Genomic DNA, 22571 nt, shown 5'->3' on the forward strand with positions numbered 1-22571 from the left:
AGAAAACCCACAAAGTTGGACAGGCGGTCCTACTCCTTCTCACGTTCAAACGGGTGGAATCGAAACTACGCCACTTGACTCAGTGGCAGACCTCATGATCTAAAGCCCACGCATTAAATCCCCCGCCCCTAGATTGGTTAGAATCCCCACCGTCATGCCGATGTCATTAACAGAAAACGTGTATTGATTTAGACTAATAATTAATATAAATATCGACCGAGAACAGTAGCTAGCTATATCAATTTACAGTCAGTCTAACATAGCACTTATTACAGACAGGTGTGTAACTAGAACTCATGAATCCTAGAAATGAAACTAATCAATGTCGTTTACCTATCATGTTAACATTGATTACCTACCAGGCATTTCCGATCACAAGATAATAAATCAGTTTTCCCTCTGTGCAGTTTATGGCTTTCTTAATAGTTGTAAACAGCGAAATCAGGTGTTGAGAGCGTGGTATTTTTTTACGCGAAAGGTGGCGACGACATAATAAATATGACTTAAGACATATCTACACATTAATACAACATCTGTTGTTTCGTCTTGGTGTAATATTATGGATTGTAACTGTCTGGGTCGTTTTGTCGCCAACATTAAGCTGCTTATTAACTTAGTTAATATTCGTCTACCACAGGGAAACTTAGTACGAATTTTCAACATCGCCACAGTTATTATCCAGGTTCTTTTTCATAGCCATCATAATTAAGGTCATTTTCAGCTTCTCAATCGCGATTGTTTTCAACATAACCAACCATTATCATCGTAAACAAAACCACCTATTTTATCTATTGACATCACCTTATCTTCAGCATCATGGTTGTCGATGATGTTAGACAGCTCTAATAATGATGATCTAATAATGCTGATAATGATAATAATGGTGATATAAATGCAAAGAATGGTTTCGGCAAAGATAATCATAATGTCTAATGACTAGCATACAAGTTATAATTCGAATAGATACACGGTGGCATAGTAACATAGTAGAAGTGACCCCCATCCTCTTAAAACTATCTGTAACAAAGATATATGTATAACTTTATAAGACTGCTGTATGTAACCAATCAAAAAAAAATATCACCACCCTTTGATACACGCACTTGGATGGATTGATTGATACGCATTTTCCGGCGTGGTTCTCCCTTGTCAGTGATGCAGGACGGAGGGGTTGACAAGGAAAGCTGTCTAGTCGTTCGGACTAAGAGTAGGCCGTAGTGCCGCTGTCCGGGCAAAATTTCCCTCATAGCACACTGTATGGCGTATGCCCGTCTTCATTAGCCCAGGTTAGGAGCAGAACAGTAGGACGTTAAACCCCATTTCATTTCATTTCATTTCATTTTGATTGATACGCGTGTGTGAAGATATTTGTAGAGTTTGTAAAAAGGTTTTTTTAAAAAATGGTATAGGTTATGCAATAGTAAAATATCCGACAACTGTCTATTTCATTTTTATAGTTAAAATTTCGTTCTGTTGTCCTGTTTTGCCGAGGGTCCGTCACACTTTTTGTGGGAGGGAGGGGGGGCAATAACTCTGGTTCTAATTGAGGTAGAATGTTCTAACTTGGCGTAGATGTTTATTAGGTGAAGGTGGTGATCTTCATTGATGAACATCTTCTGCTGAGGCAGTGAAAAGTAATGTGATTGATCGAGACTTTATGGCACGATCAATTTGATTCTGATCAAGTGAGAGTGGTGACGGGCAGGCAGATAGACAGACCCAATTGAGTAGTACCCTTTGTAGCATGACTTTGAATAGAGATATTAAATAATCCATTTCAATTATACATTAAGTTATCCATTCCAAGTTACCCGTGAACAATTAGTTGATTGGGGTGGCAGCATTTTTCTTATCAAATCAACAGACACGCCTGTCATTATTTGTTCTTAACCCCCCTGTTCCAGATTAGATCTATCGTATGATTATATATACATTTAACCCACGTTGTTATTTCTTAATGAGAGGAGTTGTTCTAGTTACCTATTTACAAGAATTTGACCCTAATAATTAACTGGAACTTCGTATCTCCGCATCCCAATATTTCGAGAAAAGACACATGCACCGATTTTAACACCAATGTTGACCAGATATTTCAGCTTTGTAATATTCTTCCCCAAATTCATTTAATCATCAGAAATGGAATAGAACATTTATACTTTAAAACATATATGGAATACCATCCCAAGAGAGTCGGGTTCAAAGAATTAAGATCGCCGCATTGGCTCAGTAGGAATTAACACGTTTAAATGACAATAATGATCCATTATATCTGTACGTACTTATATCGGACTTTTACTTTAATACCGCAAACACTTTTCAGATTAGGGGGGTTGGATGGCCGAATGGCCGAATGGTTAGCACGTGCGCACTGTATCATAAGACCTGTCATTGAGTCAACTGGCGTGGTTTCGAATCCCCGGTTGGACGTGACAAGGAGTATGGTCGCCTTCCAACCTCGTGGGTTTTCTCCGGGTCCCCCGGTTTCCTCCCACTGCTAAAGACCCCTACGCGCAAGCGAATTATTGAAATAAAATTAAACCATATGTTAGTCCCGAAATTACCTAGTTTGTGTCGAGTGGACGTTAAACCCATCTCTCTCTCTCTCTCTCTCTCTCTCTCTCTCTCTCGCTTTTCAAGTTAGGATTTTCGGTGGTAAGACGCTTGCTCGCTTACCAGGAAGTCTCGACTTCACTCCTGGTGTTGGCAAAGAAAGTTCCTCTGCATTTTCCGACGTAGTTTCCTACATGTCCGTGATGCAGGAAAGGCAGCCTAACAAAAACCATTGTCTAGTCGTTCGGATGGCACGAAAAACCGAGGTTCCGTCTACATATTGGCGTGTACGTAAAAGAACAATTGACAATTATAATTCGATAAAGAATAAAAATACTACATATTTCAAGACATTATACATAATAGTATACACTCTAACAGAGTTTAGACAATAATGATAACCGTGAAAATTTATCACAGGCATCCTAACAAAGTAACGATATACCTGTATATTTGCAATTTTAGTGTCTTCCGTTAGATATAAGAGAACATTTTAGCAGCATTGCTAAAAGCCTCACCACACAAAAGGTTTGGCCGGTTTCCTGTTCGTGGCAATTTTGAAATGTTAATCTAAACTGTAATTGTGATAAGGCGAAATATAGACATAAAAATTAATTTAAAGTTTCTTTCAAATAGACAACCCGGTATATCTTTTTAATGGGTGGTGTTTTCTTACACAGCGCGCAGGTGGTTTTTCATAATTAAAGCTGCATAGCAACAACATTCTATAAAACGTCATGTTTACTGAAAATACATTATATTAAAATGAAAGCTCCCGAGTTGATTTCTTTTTGAAAGCGAAGCTTACAGTTTAAGAGAAGGTGCCATTTGCGTAACACTAAAAGCCGCTTTGAATAGAAGATAGAAATGTCGATATAATATGTGACTTAAAATGCACTAAAGTGGCTTCTAATTCGTTGTTCCCTTGCAAAACAATAGTTATACTCCAGAGAACCTAATTATATCAACGGTGGAAACCTGCATATTCGTGCAATTTCTTTAGCTTTCAATGCAAACGTATACTTGTATTATACTGATAACATTGGGGATGGCTTTATAAAGGTGTTATCAATTGTTATTTTTTCAAAAAGGATTTTAAAAAAAAGCTTTAACATAAACAGATCGATTATTGTTGGAGGCTCTTCAGCAGTGTTGGATCTAGATGACGCTATTTCACATAAGAAGCCCATCCCAATTCCCCACCCTTACAACTAGATGAAGATAAAAGGGTGTTTTAAAAACAATCGGGGCAAAGCCTAGGATGATAACCCGTGTTTAATACAACGGTGTGCGTGTAAGAAAGGCGTATACACCGTTGCCCATCTTGAGGCTCAAGGCTTCAGGATGTCAGGCCTATAGGTAAATCCGGAACTGTTCGCCATTTGGATTTATATTCAGCCATAAGCTTACGAAATAAAGTTCCAAATAACCACATACCAATTGTTGTTTGTTGAGTTTCCATATGTTTCTTGTAAACTTGCATTTAAGAAATTTTCAGAAACGTCTCAATTTCAGTGAAGAACAAATGTTATTCTGAATGAAGAAAATGCAGAATGACAGAGAGATTTGCTTCATGTATCTCGGATAAATATATACTGACTAAATGTATGTCTTTATCGTCTATTTGTATTCTATCTACGTAAATACTTAGACAGCCTATCAGTCTCAATTTAGAAATCAACTAATAGGTTGAAAAGGTCGTATCGGTAATGTAATTGTATTAATCAAATAAATCAGACAAACTGCGTCATGTACCTATCAAAAAAATTTTATTTCTTGTCGATTCGAATCACCAACTACATTGTCCATACATGAACTTCCACCAAGTACAACGGGTTGGATACGGTTTATACGGTGCGATAGGTACATCAATATTCAGACTGCATATGCGACCACACCCTACAGAATGACAACATGTTTCTCCCCCAAAACAGTCAGAATCTTGGTTACAACTTGTTTGTAGGAAACAATAAAAAAGGAATTGATTATTTGCTGGGCATATAGGGACAGTCCTCAGTGGCGATTTACAGAAACGACCACAGCCATTTGAACAGCATTTCATATTACCCAAGCATTCTCCATCATACGTACATTCGTTTATACATGGACCAAACTGTGTACCAGGAGGACACTGACCTGATTTCACGATACTTACTTCAGCAGTAATTGAACATGTACGACCACAGCCGTTGCTGCAACATTTTTGGTTTTGTGGACATTCTTCGTCCACGTCACACCGGCTTTCGCAAGTTCCTAAGCCAGTGACAGAAGGGCACGTTCCTGGACGAACTACGGCTGGGCGAATATCAGTACAGATTCGACCACATCCGTTACTGCAGCATTTTTGATTTGGTGAACAGTCTGCATCAAAGCTACATCTGTTTTCACAATTTCCAAAGCCACTGACTGCAGTACAACGCCCCGAGTGTATTATTGTCTCCTTTGTATCGGTACATATTCGCCCACATGTTGATGAGCAGCATTTCTGAAAGGTAGGACAAACAAAGTCATCAGAGCAAAATCTGGTAGTTGAACACGGGATATTTGATACCGAGGGGCAAGTTCCTGGTTTTATTCTCCTCACGGGCTCCGCACAAACATCTCCACAACCATTACTACAGCATTTCTTACTTCCAGGACAATTGAAATCAGTATCACACTCCGTAATACAGGCCCCAAATTGACCAGATGTATCTGGGCATACACCTTCCTTTGCTGTGGGTGTTGGAGTGGATGTTACTGCAATAAAATTAAAATACTAGAGCTGAAATGCAACATATGTTAACTGAAACAAAAGGAAAAACATACATAGCAGAGTATCGCCATTGAAGAGACGTTCACTGTCAAGATTGGTCGCATTATTTCTCATTTTTTTTATTATTATTTTTAATGAAGCCTGTACCATAACAGGCCCGGGGCTGTACAGCGCAGTGAAAGCTAACGACTGGCCCCCGGATCCATTCACTTGATTTGATATTTGTTTATTTAGTGCAATGTCTATTTTCTGTCTTGTCCGCAGGTTTATCTTGTAGATTTTTGGTTTGCGTGTTGTGTGGTCCTCCTGCACTTACTAATAATAGATAACGAAAGTAAATTAGTCCTAAGCATTTATAATTGACCAATCACTGCTTGAATCGGATATATCAGTCTGGTGGGAAATGAAGAAATGCAATGAAATACGGTGTAAAGTACTACTTTTCTGCATCAACCGGGATAACGAAGACGTATGTTATGATTTGATATTTTGCCTGGACAGTGGCGTTTCTGTCTGCCTATTCCAAATGTCGTTTACGTGCACGCCACTAAACGCCGTTCCTTGCCATGTCCTCCGTCCTGAACCACTGATAATCTCAGGGAATCTTTCTTTACCAGCAGTGAGCCACTGCGACTCCTAGCTGCGACAAATAGAATAATTCTTGTGGACTAGGGTCAAAACCATTGGTGATGCCAATTTCAATGTGGGCGTATTTGTTTACTTCACAATTATTTGTAAAACGATATCATAAGTAATGGCAATGTTTTAAAAAAAAATACTAATTTGTAAATTAAGAACATAATGGAAGAGCTAATATAATACCGTATTATCCTAAATGCGATTCTCGGAAAATTCTAGAATACCTTTAAGCTAGCAGAATTACATAAATCAAATCCAAATACCATTATCATCAAAAGCCTCCATTAGTGTCATTTGTATCTAAGGAATTTATTTTAATCTTGATTTTGGCTCATGAATTGTATATCTTTAGACATGACTACTAGAATTATTGTAATCTAACCTTGTTGGTTCCCTGTCCAGCAGCAATATCCATTCACACATCTTGTATAGTCCGGACATAGCCTGTTACCAGAACACCGTATCTCGTTAGTTCCTGCCATTTCGAGAACTGGTGAACCTTCTTCACATACCCCATTGGTTGTGGAACCTGGAGCTGTATAAATAATAACCATATGATAACATCATTTTTACAAACTGCTGAGAGGATTAATCATTTATCCCCCGAACACGCAGATATATTTATTATATGTTATCAGATAAAAAAAAGTTTTATTACAAATCCGACATTTGTTTTATTTATGTGGGGAGGTATATTTCATAGCGTTTCAGTTAATCAATCAAAGTGATGTCTAATGTAAAGGTTTAAATAGCTTTGTTTTTGTTAAATAACCGCGGTATGCGTGTGTTTCCATGAAAATTTTTAGTCTGTTAATATTGTCACTATAAATCATAATAGTTTAATTATCTCTCAATCGTCGGAAGATTTAAAGTATTAATGGCACAAAACCTCGCGTAGCAAGATATTAATCTATGATTTAAGAGTATAAGGTATCCAAAATAGCCCAAACGAATCTTATTTTAAAACTGATTTAAATTATGCAATACTTTGGTGCGTCATGGCTCGTTTTTACAGCTTCCCCTCTCGTTCAATACCAGTATAACTGTTGATTGTAACACTCGACAAAATCGTCCTATTCAATTAGTAACACAGTTTACGGTCGTATATGGGCACTAAAGGTTGCATAACATTTAATATGAATATCTAGGATCTAATGGTAATTGGAGATTTGCCATGCGGTCAATCGGAATCTATTGCTGTTTCTCGATTGGCGGAAAGTTTTATTTCGAACATTATTACTTTTATATTACAATTACAATCGTGTTATATAAAAGCAGCAGGGCATATGTCGTTTCTGTACATACCTATACATTTAACTTGAGGTACACACGGTGCTCTTATACAGTTTACTTCTGATACAACACATTTTGTACCTTGAACACACAATGCTGCCTACAATAAATAATATGAAAAAAAATAAAATGGGGTTAAAGTTCTACTTTTCTTGACAGGCTGGGCTAATGACGACGGGCAACATGTTTTACGTTGTGTGCTTTGAAGGAAAATTTGCCCGGGCATCTGAGCTATACCTTACTCATATTAGACTTTCCTACTGTCAAAGATTCTTTTACGTGCACGCTAAAGTGTTCATAGGACCTCGGTTTTATTGTCAAATCCGAACGACTAGACACTGGCATTGGCAGGCGCAATATACCAAGCATATCAGTTACACTTATTATTCATTAGCACAGTTTGGGGAGGGGTAAGAAGGGGGTACATGCAGATCATATAAAGGTATGTTGAATGTGACAAGAGTAGGGTCGCATGTCCAACTACTTTTCTGCTAGTCCTCCGGTTTCCTCCCACTGCTTAAGACCCCTACTGGCAAGCGAATTAATGAAATATAATTAAATCATATATTAGTCCCGAAAGGACCTAGTCTGGGTCAAGTGGACCTTAACCCCTCTATCTATTTTTTCCCCTGGTTTTTTTCCACTGTTATAATCAATAAGTTCCACGATACACAAGGAAGAAATTTATAGATTTATTTTAAATCTTAAAGCTTCCGTAAGTAATGCTGATTACTAGATGTCGGATTTACTGCTGCATTTACCAAATTAATTATTTTCTGTTTCCTTTATTGTCGTTAGAAATAAAGGAGTCTTCCAGGATGTGCGTTAATCATTAAAAACAGGTTAATTCAGCGTTCAATGCTCAAGAGATTTATCTTAATGCACTACTTTTACAAATGTAAACGGGAAAATTTGGACACAATTTTCATGACCTCGGGCTATATCTGTTTAAATAAAATGTCCACCAGCTTAACGAACATATTTACTTGTTTAAGCGATCAAGAAAGAGGCAGATTTCAAAGGGACAGTCTGTCAAAAATAATGACATGTACATACCCCCGCTCTCATGAGTTTTAAAGAGTGCTACTTATTTTTATCGAAATTGTCTCATATTTTAAAATAGTTTTGACATCAAAACTGTTTTTTGGAAATATACTCTTTTTAAGTGCCGTCTTCATTAGCCCAGGTTAGGAGCAGAACAGTAGGACGTTAAACTCCATTTCATTTCATATCAAATTGACATATTTTCAACACCCAAATGTCCTTTAATTAGTTCATATGTTGTTTGTTTCGACTGCACGCTTGTTTAAACCCTATGGTAATTTGGTTGGCTGCTAAGCTTAGCCACTGAATATCTTGTCTGTATGTACTTTCCCAACATCAAATTTTCAATCTTCATTTTGAAAAGGGAAGGTGGAAACGAGGTTGTTGCCGAGCGAAGCGAGGAACAATATTTTGGAACTTTTCCCGGGAATAAACCTGAAAAGTGCAGTTTGTTACATGTTGCATTTAAACAGTTTGTGACATTCTTATTTCCGACAAAGCGGTATAAGTTAGATCCAGTATAACCCCTGCATTAAAATCACTTCATTGGCTCCGTATCGCTGAAAGAATTGACTTTCAATTTCTATCTATTGTGCATCGTTGTTTAAATGGAACTGGTCCCGCATACTTGAATGATATTTTCAGACTTTACCAACCACCAAGAAATCTTAGATCTCAGTCTCAACTTAACTTAGTTGTGCCTACATGGAAATTGAAATCATTTGGATTCAAGTCCTTGGAAGTTGCAGCTACAATTAAGTGGAATTTTACTACCCCGTTCCTCTCAAATCTGCCCCGTCACTAACAACATTTAAGTCACGTTTAAAGACATACCTGTTTAATACGTCATACAGATGAACTTAGTTTTGTTAGCGCTTTGAGCAGACACGTGCAATTAGTGGCATGTTACATAATATAGACTGTTTATGGCATTTTTATTTCCCTTTTAATTTGTTCGCAAAATATTGTCATTAGCGCTGTTTTGATTTCTTACCGATATGTGGAAACACCTAGTCTCCGTCACCCAGAAATATAGTCTTCAACGTACGGAGAGTCTGGGACCGTTGCCTATATTTGACGAAAAGTTCCAATGCCCATGCGTAACCGGGAGTTTGGGTTTTTATGTGGTTGAATATACAGTATCTTTGGCCAAGTCAAGTAAGAGTTGCGCCCATTCCCACAATAAATCCCATAATTCTTCCATTAATATAAACAAACACGAATCGTGACGACGAATTAGGATTTAAAAAAAAGAACATAGATATGGGCCATGAAGAGAGAAATTTTACAATAAAAATAAATTAGTAGGAGTGATGGGTATTGAATTGGCAATGAAATCATATGGATTTTCTGAAATGGCATTCTTTAATTACTTTCATGGGCGTCAACATATTCTTTTAGGCTAGTTACCTCCCTAACACTTTGTTTATGATAATATTAAAGACCGGATAATCTAGCCAATGACCTATTATTCTCAAATGTTGACAACGCATTTAGAGACTAGGAAACATCTTCATTCCCGGCAAAAACTTATTACATGAATACTAAACCACCGTTACCGAAGGATGAGCTGGGAACTATGCGACTGTTCCGTCGGGGTTAAATCATATAATGTATTTACTACTTTTTTTAGATGGTATTAAAGAAATATTAAAGGACAATATTGGTGCCAGTCATTATCATATATGTGATAGAACTGGTTAAACACATTCCAAATATTATTGTCAGATATCCTTTCACAGTCTCACACAACAACTTTTGGTCTTCGAAGGAATTATTAGTGGGCAGAAATTCGACCATGTACCTGTTATCATCCGTCACTTCAATCAGTTATATAGAGGGATAACTCGTGTTTTCCTTTTGCGTTCGTCATTTCCGATTGTTGAAGCATTGATTACGCCTCTATCGTAGCAATGATCTCTGTGATAAAATGATATTTGGAATGTGTTTAACCAGTTCTATCACATATGTTATAATGACTGGCACCAATATTGTCCTTTAATATTATATACGTACTAGCATAAATACTAACAAAGGATACCCTGAGAAATCTCCGGATTTTCCTTCGGGGTTAAAAACATATAATGTTTATTAGCCAACTACATTTGGAGATGATTATTATAAACGAATATTAACTACGTGTACTTACATAACAAGGATAGTAGTCTGTCTGAGCATACACAGTAGATGTACATACAAAAACAGCTAACTAAATTTAGAAGAAAAAAAAATATTCGCTTATTATTATAAAGGGTATATTTGGACATTTCATAGGATTTTCTACCATAATTGCAATCCGGAATACATTGCCCAAAACATATGAGACAGACTACATTATATCACAAAACTATATTCATATGCATAAATAAAGACAAATATCACAGATAAGGATGTTTTCAACTTAAATAAAACCATGCATATAAATATTCAAAATATGAAAACGATACATAAATAATTATATACAATTACATCACCTTACAATATAGACCCGGTTGGGCAAATAAATTATGTAATGAAAGATTTTGATCTTATGTCATTGAAATACTTGCACTCAATCAAGATCACAGCACTAAATCAACGGAATCAAGTATAAACTTCAAATGGCAATTAGTGTGAAACGCAACAAATGAAAGAGAAGTCGATACCTAGAACACAGCGACAGATACCCGAATGGACAATTGCAACGAGGTACGCGTTTTAAGAAGTTGTTATTCTGTCCCACATTAGAGGTAATGACAGCAGAAAATCCGTGTCGCATCAACGCTCTGCTCACTTTACACTAAAAACTGGAATATTACGGTAATCATAATTATTGGACCATAAACATAACCAAATAATTAAAAAAATGTAAACATAATATCCAACATGTGCGCAGTTTATTTCTAATAGCAACCATACAATCATTTTCAAAACTATTTTTGTATCATTTAAATGATAAATATTTAAAATGAAAATAGGGTTTGTACTGATAGTTAATTTTAAATCTGTCAGACAAACGTTAAATTACCTTGCGCAAACACAAGTTGCGTTGGTAATTATGCGCGTAATAATATTGAGTGTATAAAGGTTGAGGTCTAGGAATTTTGGTCTGTTTTGTTGTACAAATGAAATGAAATGAAATGGGGTTTAACGTCCCACTGCTCTGCTCCGACTGGGCTAATGAAGACGGGCATGCGCCAAACAGTGGACTATGAACATTTGCCCGGACATCGACACTACCATCTACTCTTATATCGAATTCCAACTGCCAAGGGATCTTTTACGTGCACACACGACTAGACAGCTGTCTTTGTCCGTGTTCAATTCAAAAGTGTTTTGGGTATTTTTAATCTCAAAATTCTACTTGCAAATAATATGCATTATTATACATCTGTGTCAAATGTTGCGAGAAATGATTAACTTTGGCGGACAAAGAAGAATTAAGGGGACAAACAGAATGTAAGGACTTCAAAATAGCCATAGAATAGATGTGGGGGTAGAGCGGTCCCGAAAAGGAACTACTGCACAGGGAGCTAAAGGGGCGCTCGTGAAGGAAATGCCTTACCTTAAGTGGAGTCAAAGTTAATTACATGTATTTTCTTGAAGTCGCGTGGCTATGACACTAAGCATTCTAGAGATAAGGGGAAACCGCACAAAGTTATTTGTTAGAATTATTTACAAACATAAATCGTATAATAACATGACAGATTACTAATTAATTTGCATAACAGTTTACAAACAGAAATCGTGTAAATCAGATTACTAATTAGTTTGGGCAACATTTCCATAGGTTATTAGAATTATTTACAAACAAAAATCGTGTATGACAGATTGCTAATTATTTTGCAGAACAGTTCATTTAGTCGTTTAAATTATTTTCAAATAGAAATCATATAAGACAGGAAACGAATATGAGATTATAATCAAGTGCACACAACAACTACGCATGCCACGAATCCTTCCTAATAGTCCCAAATCAAAATTCGTGGCGATTCGAAAAGATAGTAGAGAATCGGGTGTACCTACGAAGCAGTTACGAATAACTGACTAAAGGGTTACGATAATTCGTGGGTAATCGAGCGAAAAATATGCCGAATGTGAAATTAGGGTTACGATAGAGGTACGAAATGAAAAAATCATCTACGAATGGTAGCGATTTAGTTACGAATGTGCCGAATTGTTTACGAATATGCCGAATTCGCTTACGAATGAACTACGCACTCTACAAATGATGCCGATAAAGCTACGAAAAGTTTACGATATGTGAGACTATTCGTGGCAATTCGGCATAAACGTTATAAAAAGCCGCCGATCACTGCCAAACCCGTCATCTGCTCAACAGAGATCGGGTCTGGTTCTGGCCATGGCACTGGAATCCCCAAGAAGACAGACATGGCCCGAGCGCTGACGGGTTTGACCATGGCTGACACCTCAAAGAAGGCTTAAGGAACCACACCCCTTTAGACCACCCTTAGAATCTGGACTGAAGCTGTCAGTGACCCTCAGACACCTGGCTACAGGAGACCGGTACCCCACCCTCCCTTATGACTTCAGATGTGGCAAGAGCAACGTGGGAGACATCGTCACAGAGGTGTGCCAGGCCATCATTGAAGAGCAGAAGGACAATGGCATGCCACTGTCCCGGCCCCAGGATGACTGTTATGAACAATACGAATGTGTATGAACCAAATAAGTATCACTTACGAACTTCCAGGAACCCTCTACGATTTTTCTACGAATTGAAAAAAGTTTGGATTCCGGACGATTCGTGGCATTCGTGGCCCATGTGAAAACGAGGCATTATGCTTAAACAATATAGTTATTCTCAACACGACTCCATACCAATGTCTTCTGATTTGAAAACAGTAAGTAATAATAAAACAGACCACGCTTGTAATAATTGGGAAAGCACTAAAACAGTAAGCTAGTATTACTTGTTTTTCTAAACAAATTATTTAGAAGCATGTGTCTCAGCAGATGATCTGTTTACTGCTTGCAAAAATGTTGTTATTTTTTCGTACAGGTTGCGCACGTCGTAATTCAATTAGTTTTATATAGATTACACCAGTATAGAAGAAAACATAGTCCATATTTCTTCAAAAATATATTGCGTTTATGAAAAAGGGGTATAACGTCCTACCTTTCTACACCGATTCGAGAAAAGGGCATAGGCCATACAGTGTGCTAGAAGAGGAAATAATACAATTGATATTTGTTCTGATGTCCTCCCAAGACATCGATTAGGGACAACATGGTTTCGAGAATCATGAAATAAATCCTCTTATACTGAAGACATACACAAAATTAACGCGTAATGAAAATAGTTTCTCAGAAATAATGATCGTTTGCATATTATTTAAAAAAACACAGCGATATGTCTATTTTAAAGTAACGTTGCGTAATTTGCATTTCTCGCTAAAATATCAAATTCCCGACCGCTTAAACATACATTATGCAAGAGCTAAATCTGCCTATTGCAGGTCTTTCTTTAGGCTTGAAATGTTATCTAAATTATTAATTAGACATTAATTAACTTATCCAGACCATAGTCAACTCCGATGTCATCGCTAGCCTGCGATGTTTACAGGATTAGGATCCGATATGCAGCTCAACTTTCATTCATGATCAAATTATGAAATGGATAATCGAGACTATGTTTTTTATCGTACCGACTTTAGTAATCGAGGCTAGGCCGAAATTTCAATCGCTAAATTCTCTGTTCAGAATGGATCAATTTGACTGAAATTCTTATCAAATAGCCTTTACGTTATCTGGTTTTTAAGTATTATAGTGAGAACTGCCAGCTCTTTATCTAATCTCCCATAATGTATCTATATTCAACGCTAATAATATGTACTCAAATTGATTATTCAACATTTGATTAATAAAACAAATTCAAATACCAACTTTAGATCATCTCCAGACTTCGAATCAAACGGATTTAATATGGCTGGCTTGTTTGATATCGATGAAATTTCAATTCAACATATCTTTGTAAATACTGAACCATTTATGAACCGATATTCCTGTTAGAGATTTGCCGTCCTCAATATTGTAGTATGCAAGCTATTCTTAATGCGCCAAGACGGCGCAATGAGAATTTAATACCATTATTGATTGCATACTACTATCATTAGCCGCATGTTACTAAGAATGGTATTTTAGAATCATATCTATCCAGACATTCGCTCTTCTCAATAGTGTAGTATGCAAGCTATTTTTATTGCGCCAAGACGACGCATTGTGAATTTAATGCCATTACTGTTTCATAATGACAGTTGAAATGGAAATAATGGGTATTGGGTATATTATGTTTTAAATAATTTGATGATAACAGGTTTCGTATTATAAAACACAGCGATATCTGACATCTTTTCGTAATAAAATATGGAAAAAATATGTCTGAAAATGACATAAGCTATCAACATTTAACAAGGCTCTTTACTCTACAGTCATAGTTATCTTCTTTGAAATTATTTGCAATTTCCGACTTGATGCTTTTGAATTTAAATATATAAGTAGGCGGATATACTAAAATAGCTTTTGTTTAGAGCTGTCCTTGTCACGAATTTCTTAATCAACTTACCAAAGCCAACTATACACGTAAATGTATTTAAGTTAATCCATTGGTTTTTTTTACTTCAACAACTTACTGAACAGTAGAACTAATCTAAATTCTATGTCTAATTGCGTTATTACTTTATTAAATTAGAAATTTATTCTTTATCTAATTACTTTATTAAAATATAATAGGTCATGGCACCCATTTGGCTTTTCTTCCGGCAATTATGTGAAGCGTGTATAATACAGATCTTGCCATTTAGGTCAAACCAATGTAATTTTCAGTTCTTCGGGGTCTTGGTAAATAAAAAAACACTTGAATTACATGAAAGGGTTTAGTTTTAAATTTCAAAACTTAAAGACTTTAGATTAAAAGCCTTTGAAGAGCATAACCAGGCACTTTTAGCAGGTGTTCGCTTGAATATATGTGTTATTAATTATTCACCAATCGGGTCAATTTATTTAATATACTTACGCCCACCCATTGCAAAATTATGTTACCTGACGAGTCAGGAGGCTTAAAGAAATCAAGAATTTGATTTAAAACACATAATATCCATCCATCATTTAAAGTTAAAATTAATTTATATTGATTGCATACCACCCTCCTTAAATGTGTGTTAGTTTCCAGTTAAAAGTTGTAGTCTGTTTCTATTAATGGCATGCTACTATCTTTAACTATATGGTATAGTTCTAAAGTTTAGAAAAATTAGTTTATATTGCTTACATACTACCCTTCTTAACAGTAATTATATTTTCATTTAAAGTTAAAACTAGTTTATATTGATTGCCTACTACCTATAACCGCACGTTAATACAAAATAGTATTTTACAATGATATCCACCAAATCCATTCTGGGACGCCCTACTCTATACGGAACTTACACTGTCTGTCTACATGATTCAGCTCCGTTTGAGAAGAGGCACAAAGCTAGTTTACTGACGATTTTTATCGAAAACACGAAGCATATTTCGAGAAGTGTGAGAAATATTTTAATATGCAATGAAATTGAAAATATATATTTATTCTTTGTTAGAACCACATAACAAAATAGTATAGGCCTACTCGTTTTTCAATGTGGCAGCCATTCCGATCAGACATCAGGGTCCGTATTCAAAGGACATCTTAAAGCTACGTTCCCAGAAAAGTGTTTATCGGGTGATTATTTCCAATAAAAGTGTGGCAATTTTGGTATATATGGAAAGTAGAAATATCCAATCTTACTAGAAAAATAATGGATTCCCTGAAAAACACTCATGGAGCACATACAGGACAAAAATGTACCGGTTTCCCTAATCGAAAGCCAGACAATTAGGAGTGTCTGCACGCGTGACGTCGAAGGTTGCACGCGGAGATTGAGCGCTTGATGTACATGTTGATAAACTTTATGAAGAGTTAGACGTACAGCACTTTCTGAGATAAAAATCATGGAAAAAGGCGCGGGCAGTGGATAATCCGAGAGTTTAATTAGGCTTCGATATTTGTTATAAATAGTCAGCGATAAAGGCAACATCATCTTGTGTATGCAATGAATTCTCCTCTGACCGGGCACCCGTTGTGTCACGTGACACAAACATGACCTCTTTTGATCGATTTTTATAGCCGGCTATCCCTGACAATTGCAATGTTTTGAGAAGGATTTGAAGCAAAATTATGATAAACTAATTAGTTTGAATATGTGTTTAGTCCAAATATATCATCAAATCACCCAGTTTGTACCCGGGAATGTATCTTTAAATCTATGATAGTCATTTAACTACTAGATTTCACTTAAATATACGTAACTTCAAAGGCATTCAAAGGCAATGTTAAGTATAAAATTTTCCCTTAAGTTAAGCTGCCTTAACTTTTAAGTGTTTAGTCTTTTAGCGGTATTCAAAGTCCAGTTTACGTGAGAAAAATCCACTTAACTTTAAGTGACCTATGGGAGGTACCTTAAAGTTAAGCGAACTTATAAAGGCTTCTTTTAACCAGAGTAAACAGTGTAGTAGCAGGCCCGTAATGGCGATTTTAAAAGTTAGGGGATTGAGATTGAAATAAAGACAATGTCACCGAGCGTAGCTGGCCTCAAACCTTTTTTTTCATCCTCAGTTTTGATGCTGTAGTGACAAAATAGTGTATAAGGTTACTACCACCGAAATGGTCATGGATATATTTCTTTCCGATCATTTTATCCTTTTCGTATTGCTTATTCATGTTTCCACGACTTTCTTATAACAAAGTTTAATGCGCTTAATTTATTTGTAAAATTTGACACTGTTGATATTCCATTGAAGATTTCGACAAACATTTATACTACCATGAGAAAAAGGCCTGAGTTATTTTTTACAATTTCTCCCATATATATATATTTGAAGTTAGCTGCGAATTGGCAGTAGTATTGTTTGCACCATGTTCTGGTTTTCGTTTGTAAATTAATTTACAAATATATGATGATGATTGCTGGTCGCAGTGTGCCACCAATGTTTTACAATTAATTTCTTGTACATATTACTTATTGCGTTTTAATCGGTATTCTTCAGGTTGAAAATAACGTCACGTGCATCTTTCGTATACACAATGTACCATCAACGCCGCCAGGCGTTTGGGATTCTAAAGTGTAAGCACTGACATAATTTCTATGAATTTCTCAAATGATAGATTGATATACAGCATTGAATGATGTCTTCAGCCTAACTTTAAAGCCAAAATGCCCTGTGTATAATTGCTAAGATGTTGTTTTATGTTCGTTATACATTTTTAAAATAATAAAGTTTACAATATCCGCCATTATACTACCACTATTCGATAACTACAATCGAAATCTATTGAAATTGAATTTTCTATAAAAATCTACCAGTTTAGTATGACTACAGTAGTGCTTTTAAGGGGACATAACTTGCGTGCGAAGTTATAAATTCGTGATTTTTGGCAGTTGCAGGTATTCCATCAGTGAGAAATTCATGCTTTTTGGCGATTGGGGGTATTCCATAATTTAAGTGTAGCGTTAAGTTTTTCACATAGTCAAGAAAATGTAACGTACAACCTTTGAATACCGATTTAAGGCAACACCGTTAGTTAAGTAGAAAAATTAAGTATTTTAACTCAACTTTAAGAAAACCTTTGAATACGGACCCAGTTCTCAAAGTAGATAGTTATCTGTGTGCAGGATTTTACTTCTAAACAGTAGGTTTCCTGTTGGTTACTGATATATTTGTAACATATTCTGATTTTATTGATTAGAATCATGCTGAATATTTAATATATTAGATACATAATATTGGGGATTTCATAACACATACAAGAAAAGTCGTTATTAAATAGAGAGAGAGAGAGAAATGGGGTTTAACGTCCACTCGACATAAACTTGGTCATTTCGGGACTAACATATGGTTCAATTTTTTTATTTCAATAATTCGCTTGCGCGTAGGGGTCTTTAGCAGTGGGAGGAAACAGAGAAGTAGAATACCCTGTGTTGTCGTTTGTTGTGAATAGATATATGTTGAATATTTTATAGATTAGATTTATGTTGATTATTTTATAGATTATGTTGATGTTTGTCTTAGATTCCGATTGGCGATTGAGATGAAAGGGAAGTTAAGCTATGATTTTAATATTGTTATTGTGTATCTTTGTGGGAGTCGCGGTGGCTCAGTGGATAAGATGGCGGTCGTGTTTAATACCGCGGTGTAGGCCGTGAAAGGCACTTGGCAGTTTGAATTCGAAATAAGAGTAGGTGATAGTGCCGCAAAATTTCCCTCATAGCACACTCTGTGACATACGCCCGTCTTTATAAGCTCAATCGGAGAAGAACAGTAAGACGTTAAACCCAATATCATTTCATTTCGTATAGCCCTGACTTCATCCGTCTAATAATATTACCATCAAAGACAGTCGTTGCATGCCTTTTCTGATTCAGATACTATAAAGACTCTGCAGAATGTTGCTTGATCCTTTTCTCTGGTGTCATGTTCTCAAATTTGGCAGCCAGATTCAATTATTCAATCACAAAGTTACGACGAAAAGAATGGCGATTTAATGCAATCAAAATTTATACTTACCGAAGTAATTAATCTGAGCATCGTGATAATAATGAAAACCAGTTCAGCTATCACTTTTTACCTGGTTGGTATCTATCACCAGTACATTGAAACTGGCAGATGTATTGAAACACCAAGCTTTCATTTTTCACCTTAAATCCCATTGGAGTAAATTAACATAGATAAATACCAGTCACTTGTCCGTTAACTAGTTATTCTGTATGCTTAGTGTAGAGAATTTACCTATCTCAGGGTCTCCTTAAAGTGGTATACGTGACTACAGAATTCAAATAATTCAAAGCAAGTATAGAATAAAATAAGATTGTCAATATCATCCACCCTTTCTTTAATAAAATTGTTTACCAGGAAAGGCGTTTATTCATATAGTTGACTGTTTTATTTTCTTGATATGAATATAACTTACATATCTAGGCATTTTCTACCGATTTAAACCAGCTCCTCACCAACAAAATAATTGGCTTACTCGACTAAAATTAATTGACACGCGTATATAATAAGTAATAAAGAAGTTTCTAGACAAAAAGTTTAAATAATACAATAATGTACTTATTGAGAATTTGAACTCCAACAGCGACGTGTTTCTCGGTGGCGCTTTATATAATTGATTCAGATCAAATCATACTTTAGCAAACAACGAAAACACACGAGTATTAATACATAACTTGTACTTAAATCTATATCCAATAAGGCCGTGCTTTGTATTTATTTCCCCAGAGATCTAAAGAATATATCTGTTTCTCACGCTACCACATATTAACCGTTTGGATAAAGCCTGTATCATCTTACTCGTGTCAGCTTAGGAAGTCACAATGTATTTTTGGAACAAAAAATATATTATCGTGACACAAAGATGCACGATCGAGTTTATTAACCACGCCAGCCACTTTGCAAGCCGCAATTTTGTTTGAGAGCGTAATCCTATTCAAATAATGTATTTACATTATTATGTAAAATATCATAAAAATAGTTTATCGAAAAAAAAAAAAATTTTTTTCAAGAGAAATTAAAACTGATGCTGAATCATAATTTAGACATCATAAAACAGTAATTTAAATAATTAATACAAGCCAAGTACGAGATAACGGGAATAAAATTGGGTTTCACGTACTACTTTTTCTGGACCAATCTGGTTAATGAAGACGGACATACGCTATACTAGAACAGCGGCGCAACGACCTACTCTTATTCCGAATTTCAACTATCAAGGCTCATCTTACATGCGTACGCGTGTGCATTCGAACGACCAGACATTGTTCCTTGCTAGGGGCCCCGTCATACACCACTGACATAGCGGAGAATTCTCATTGGATAATCCAAAGGAACTTTCTCGGCCAAGATAAGGATCGAAACCGGGATCCCCTGATTAATGAGCTAGTGCATTGCTCACTGGGCCACCGTGGCTCCCATGCAATTAAGAGGTGAGAACTGTGCAGATATATTAGTAGCATTGGAATTACATATAATTATCATGTAATGTAAAGATTACTGATAAGTAAAGTAAATTAAATTATATGAAGATTAAAAGCACGAATAAAAATCAGTAATGTAAATCAGCCGATTTAATTTACTTGATTACAGGAAAAATCTATCTGATTTGGTGTTCAGCTGATTCTTTATGCAACTATATTTTAATACCTTTTCGCACGGAATTGGAGATCTGTAAGATGTTTAATGGAGCGCACATTTTTGCTTTTTTATTTTTTGTTTTTTAAATTTCCTATAAACAACGTTTTAATCAGCATAATTCGTAGAAAGATTTCGTTTCTAGGAAAGTCACAAAGGGACGTCAAGTTTAATAGAAAGAACAATACACGCAATTCCCATCTTTTATTATGCCTAAAGACAATGTGGAGGCAATGTTTTTAATATAATAAGAAGTAGCCGTCTAACTATAGGATGTTGGAGTACTAATATAATCTTTTAAGCGTTGGCAGAAACTGAAAAAAACCCACAACCATTGTCATGTCTTCAATTACCCGGTTGGTTCAGAACAGAACGTTCAATCTAATTACTTTATTAGGTCATTGATTACACAAGCGAACAATAGGTCAAAGTGTTGCATTTGAGGTACTTGTCTCAATGGTGTGTTCCCACTTAGCCGGCAGACTGTTAATCCTTTGATTGATCTTAAAACTATAGTCTGTTTAAAAGTAGTCACCCAAGAACTGTTCACTAGTAAGGCATTTATTTATAAATTATATAATGCTATTTAATAAAAGTTAAATGTGTAAATTGTAATGCATTTTTATATCTGTAAATCATTTAATGTTATTTAATAAATATTAAATTTGTTAAAATCAATATATTTTTATATGTGTAAGCTATTTAATGTTATTTAATAAAAGTTAAATTTGTTAAAATCAATACAGTTTTAGTCTTAAAAAAGATATGGACTATAGTTTATATTACCATTGTTCTAGGATTAACTCTAAGTGGGAACACCCCGTCTGGATCATACAGTATGCTAGGAGGGAACTTGTGTCCGGACAGCGAACTACGACCTACTCTTATATCGAATTCTAGCTACCAAGGGTTCTTTTATTACGTGCACCTCAACGTGTACACACGTCGTCGGGTTTTAGTTCCATCCGAACGACACTGCACTTACCAGACGGGTGAATCAGTTGGATGGAATCATTGGAACAAACTGTTAGATATCTGATATACTTCTAAAGATTAAAACTCCTTTCTTACACAAACAGTTCGTATAATCCCATTGGGTTTTTTTTCGTATTGATCATCTTAAAATCAGCATGGAAGATACTGACGATATGAAACTGAATAATGGCTTTTTATTTCCTTTCCGTGTTTTTATTTCATCGTAAAAACATCTCGTTAATTCTAGGCGTCTAATTATATCGATTATCGACAGTAACCGTTTCTTTGTTAAGCAGAGATAAGAGCTGTACGTGGGCAATAGTTACATACCATTTTATTCCTTATACTAGCAGGATACCCGGCTTCGTTCGGGACCCAAATTCGCACGGGGCCCAAATTCGCCAGGGGCCCAATGCGCCCGGGGCCCAACTTCGATGCCCTAAACATTCACGTGGTCATGCTGGCTAAGTTGATACGTCATATGTGGGGGTGGAGAGTGGCGACGAAGCTTGATGAGCGAACATACACACATACATACACACTTTGATTTTATTCATATAGAAATGAAATGAAATGAAATGGGGTTTAACGTCCTACTGTTTTGCTCCGAACTGGGCTAATGAAGACGGGCATACGCCACACAGTGTGCTATGAGGGTAATTTTGCCCGGACAGCGGCACTACGGCCTACTCTTATATCGAATTCCAACTGTCAAGGGATCTTTTACGTGCACGCCAATGTGTACACGGGACCTCGGTTTTTCGTCTCATCCGAATGACTAGACAGCTGTCCTTGTCAGGCCCTCCGTCCTGCATCACTGACAAGGGGGAACCACGCCGGAAAATCTGGATGAACTTTCTCGGCCAATGCAGGGATCGAACACCCGACCTCCAGGCTAGCGAGCCAGCGCCTTACCCACTTAGCCACCGTGATCCCCTTATTCATATAGATAACAGAATAGATAATTGAACTTCAGTACAACTTGAGTAAAATTAAACAAATAAATTCGAGCATAATTGACATACATCCTAAAGAGACCCCGATGATATTTTGATAATTTGTGTTTTATTTGCTGCAATCTCATACGTTAGTGGGTCGCAAGGGTATGGCG

The 22571-nt window shown here is 36.2% G+C and overlaps 1 protein-coding gene across 1 annotated transcript; it reads right to left on the reverse strand.

Moving 5' to 3' along the window:
• Positions 1-4334: 4334 nt before the first annotated feature.
• Positions 4335-18941, reverse strand: LOC126811080 (keratin-associated protein 10-6). The gene is made up of 5 exons (XM_050536556.1): positions 18863-18941; positions 10431-10490; positions 7250-7337; positions 6327-6479; positions 4335-5289 (listed from the first exon to the last, which is right to left on the reverse strand). The coding sequence occupies exons 1-5, from the start codon at positions 18881-18883 to the stop codon at positions 4340-4342; spliced, it is 1272 nt and encodes a 423-aa protein (XP_050392513.1). The 5' UTR covers positions 18884-18941; the 3' UTR covers positions 4335-4339.
• Between the last annotated feature and the right edge of the window lie 3630 nt (positions 18942-22571).

This window comes from Patella vulgata, chromosome 2, assembly GCF_932274485.2.
Source record: "Patella vulgata chromosome 2, xgPatVulg1.2, whole genome shotgun sequence".
Lineage (NCBI taxonomy): Eukaryota > Metazoa > Mollusca > Gastropoda > Patellidae > Patella > Patella vulgata.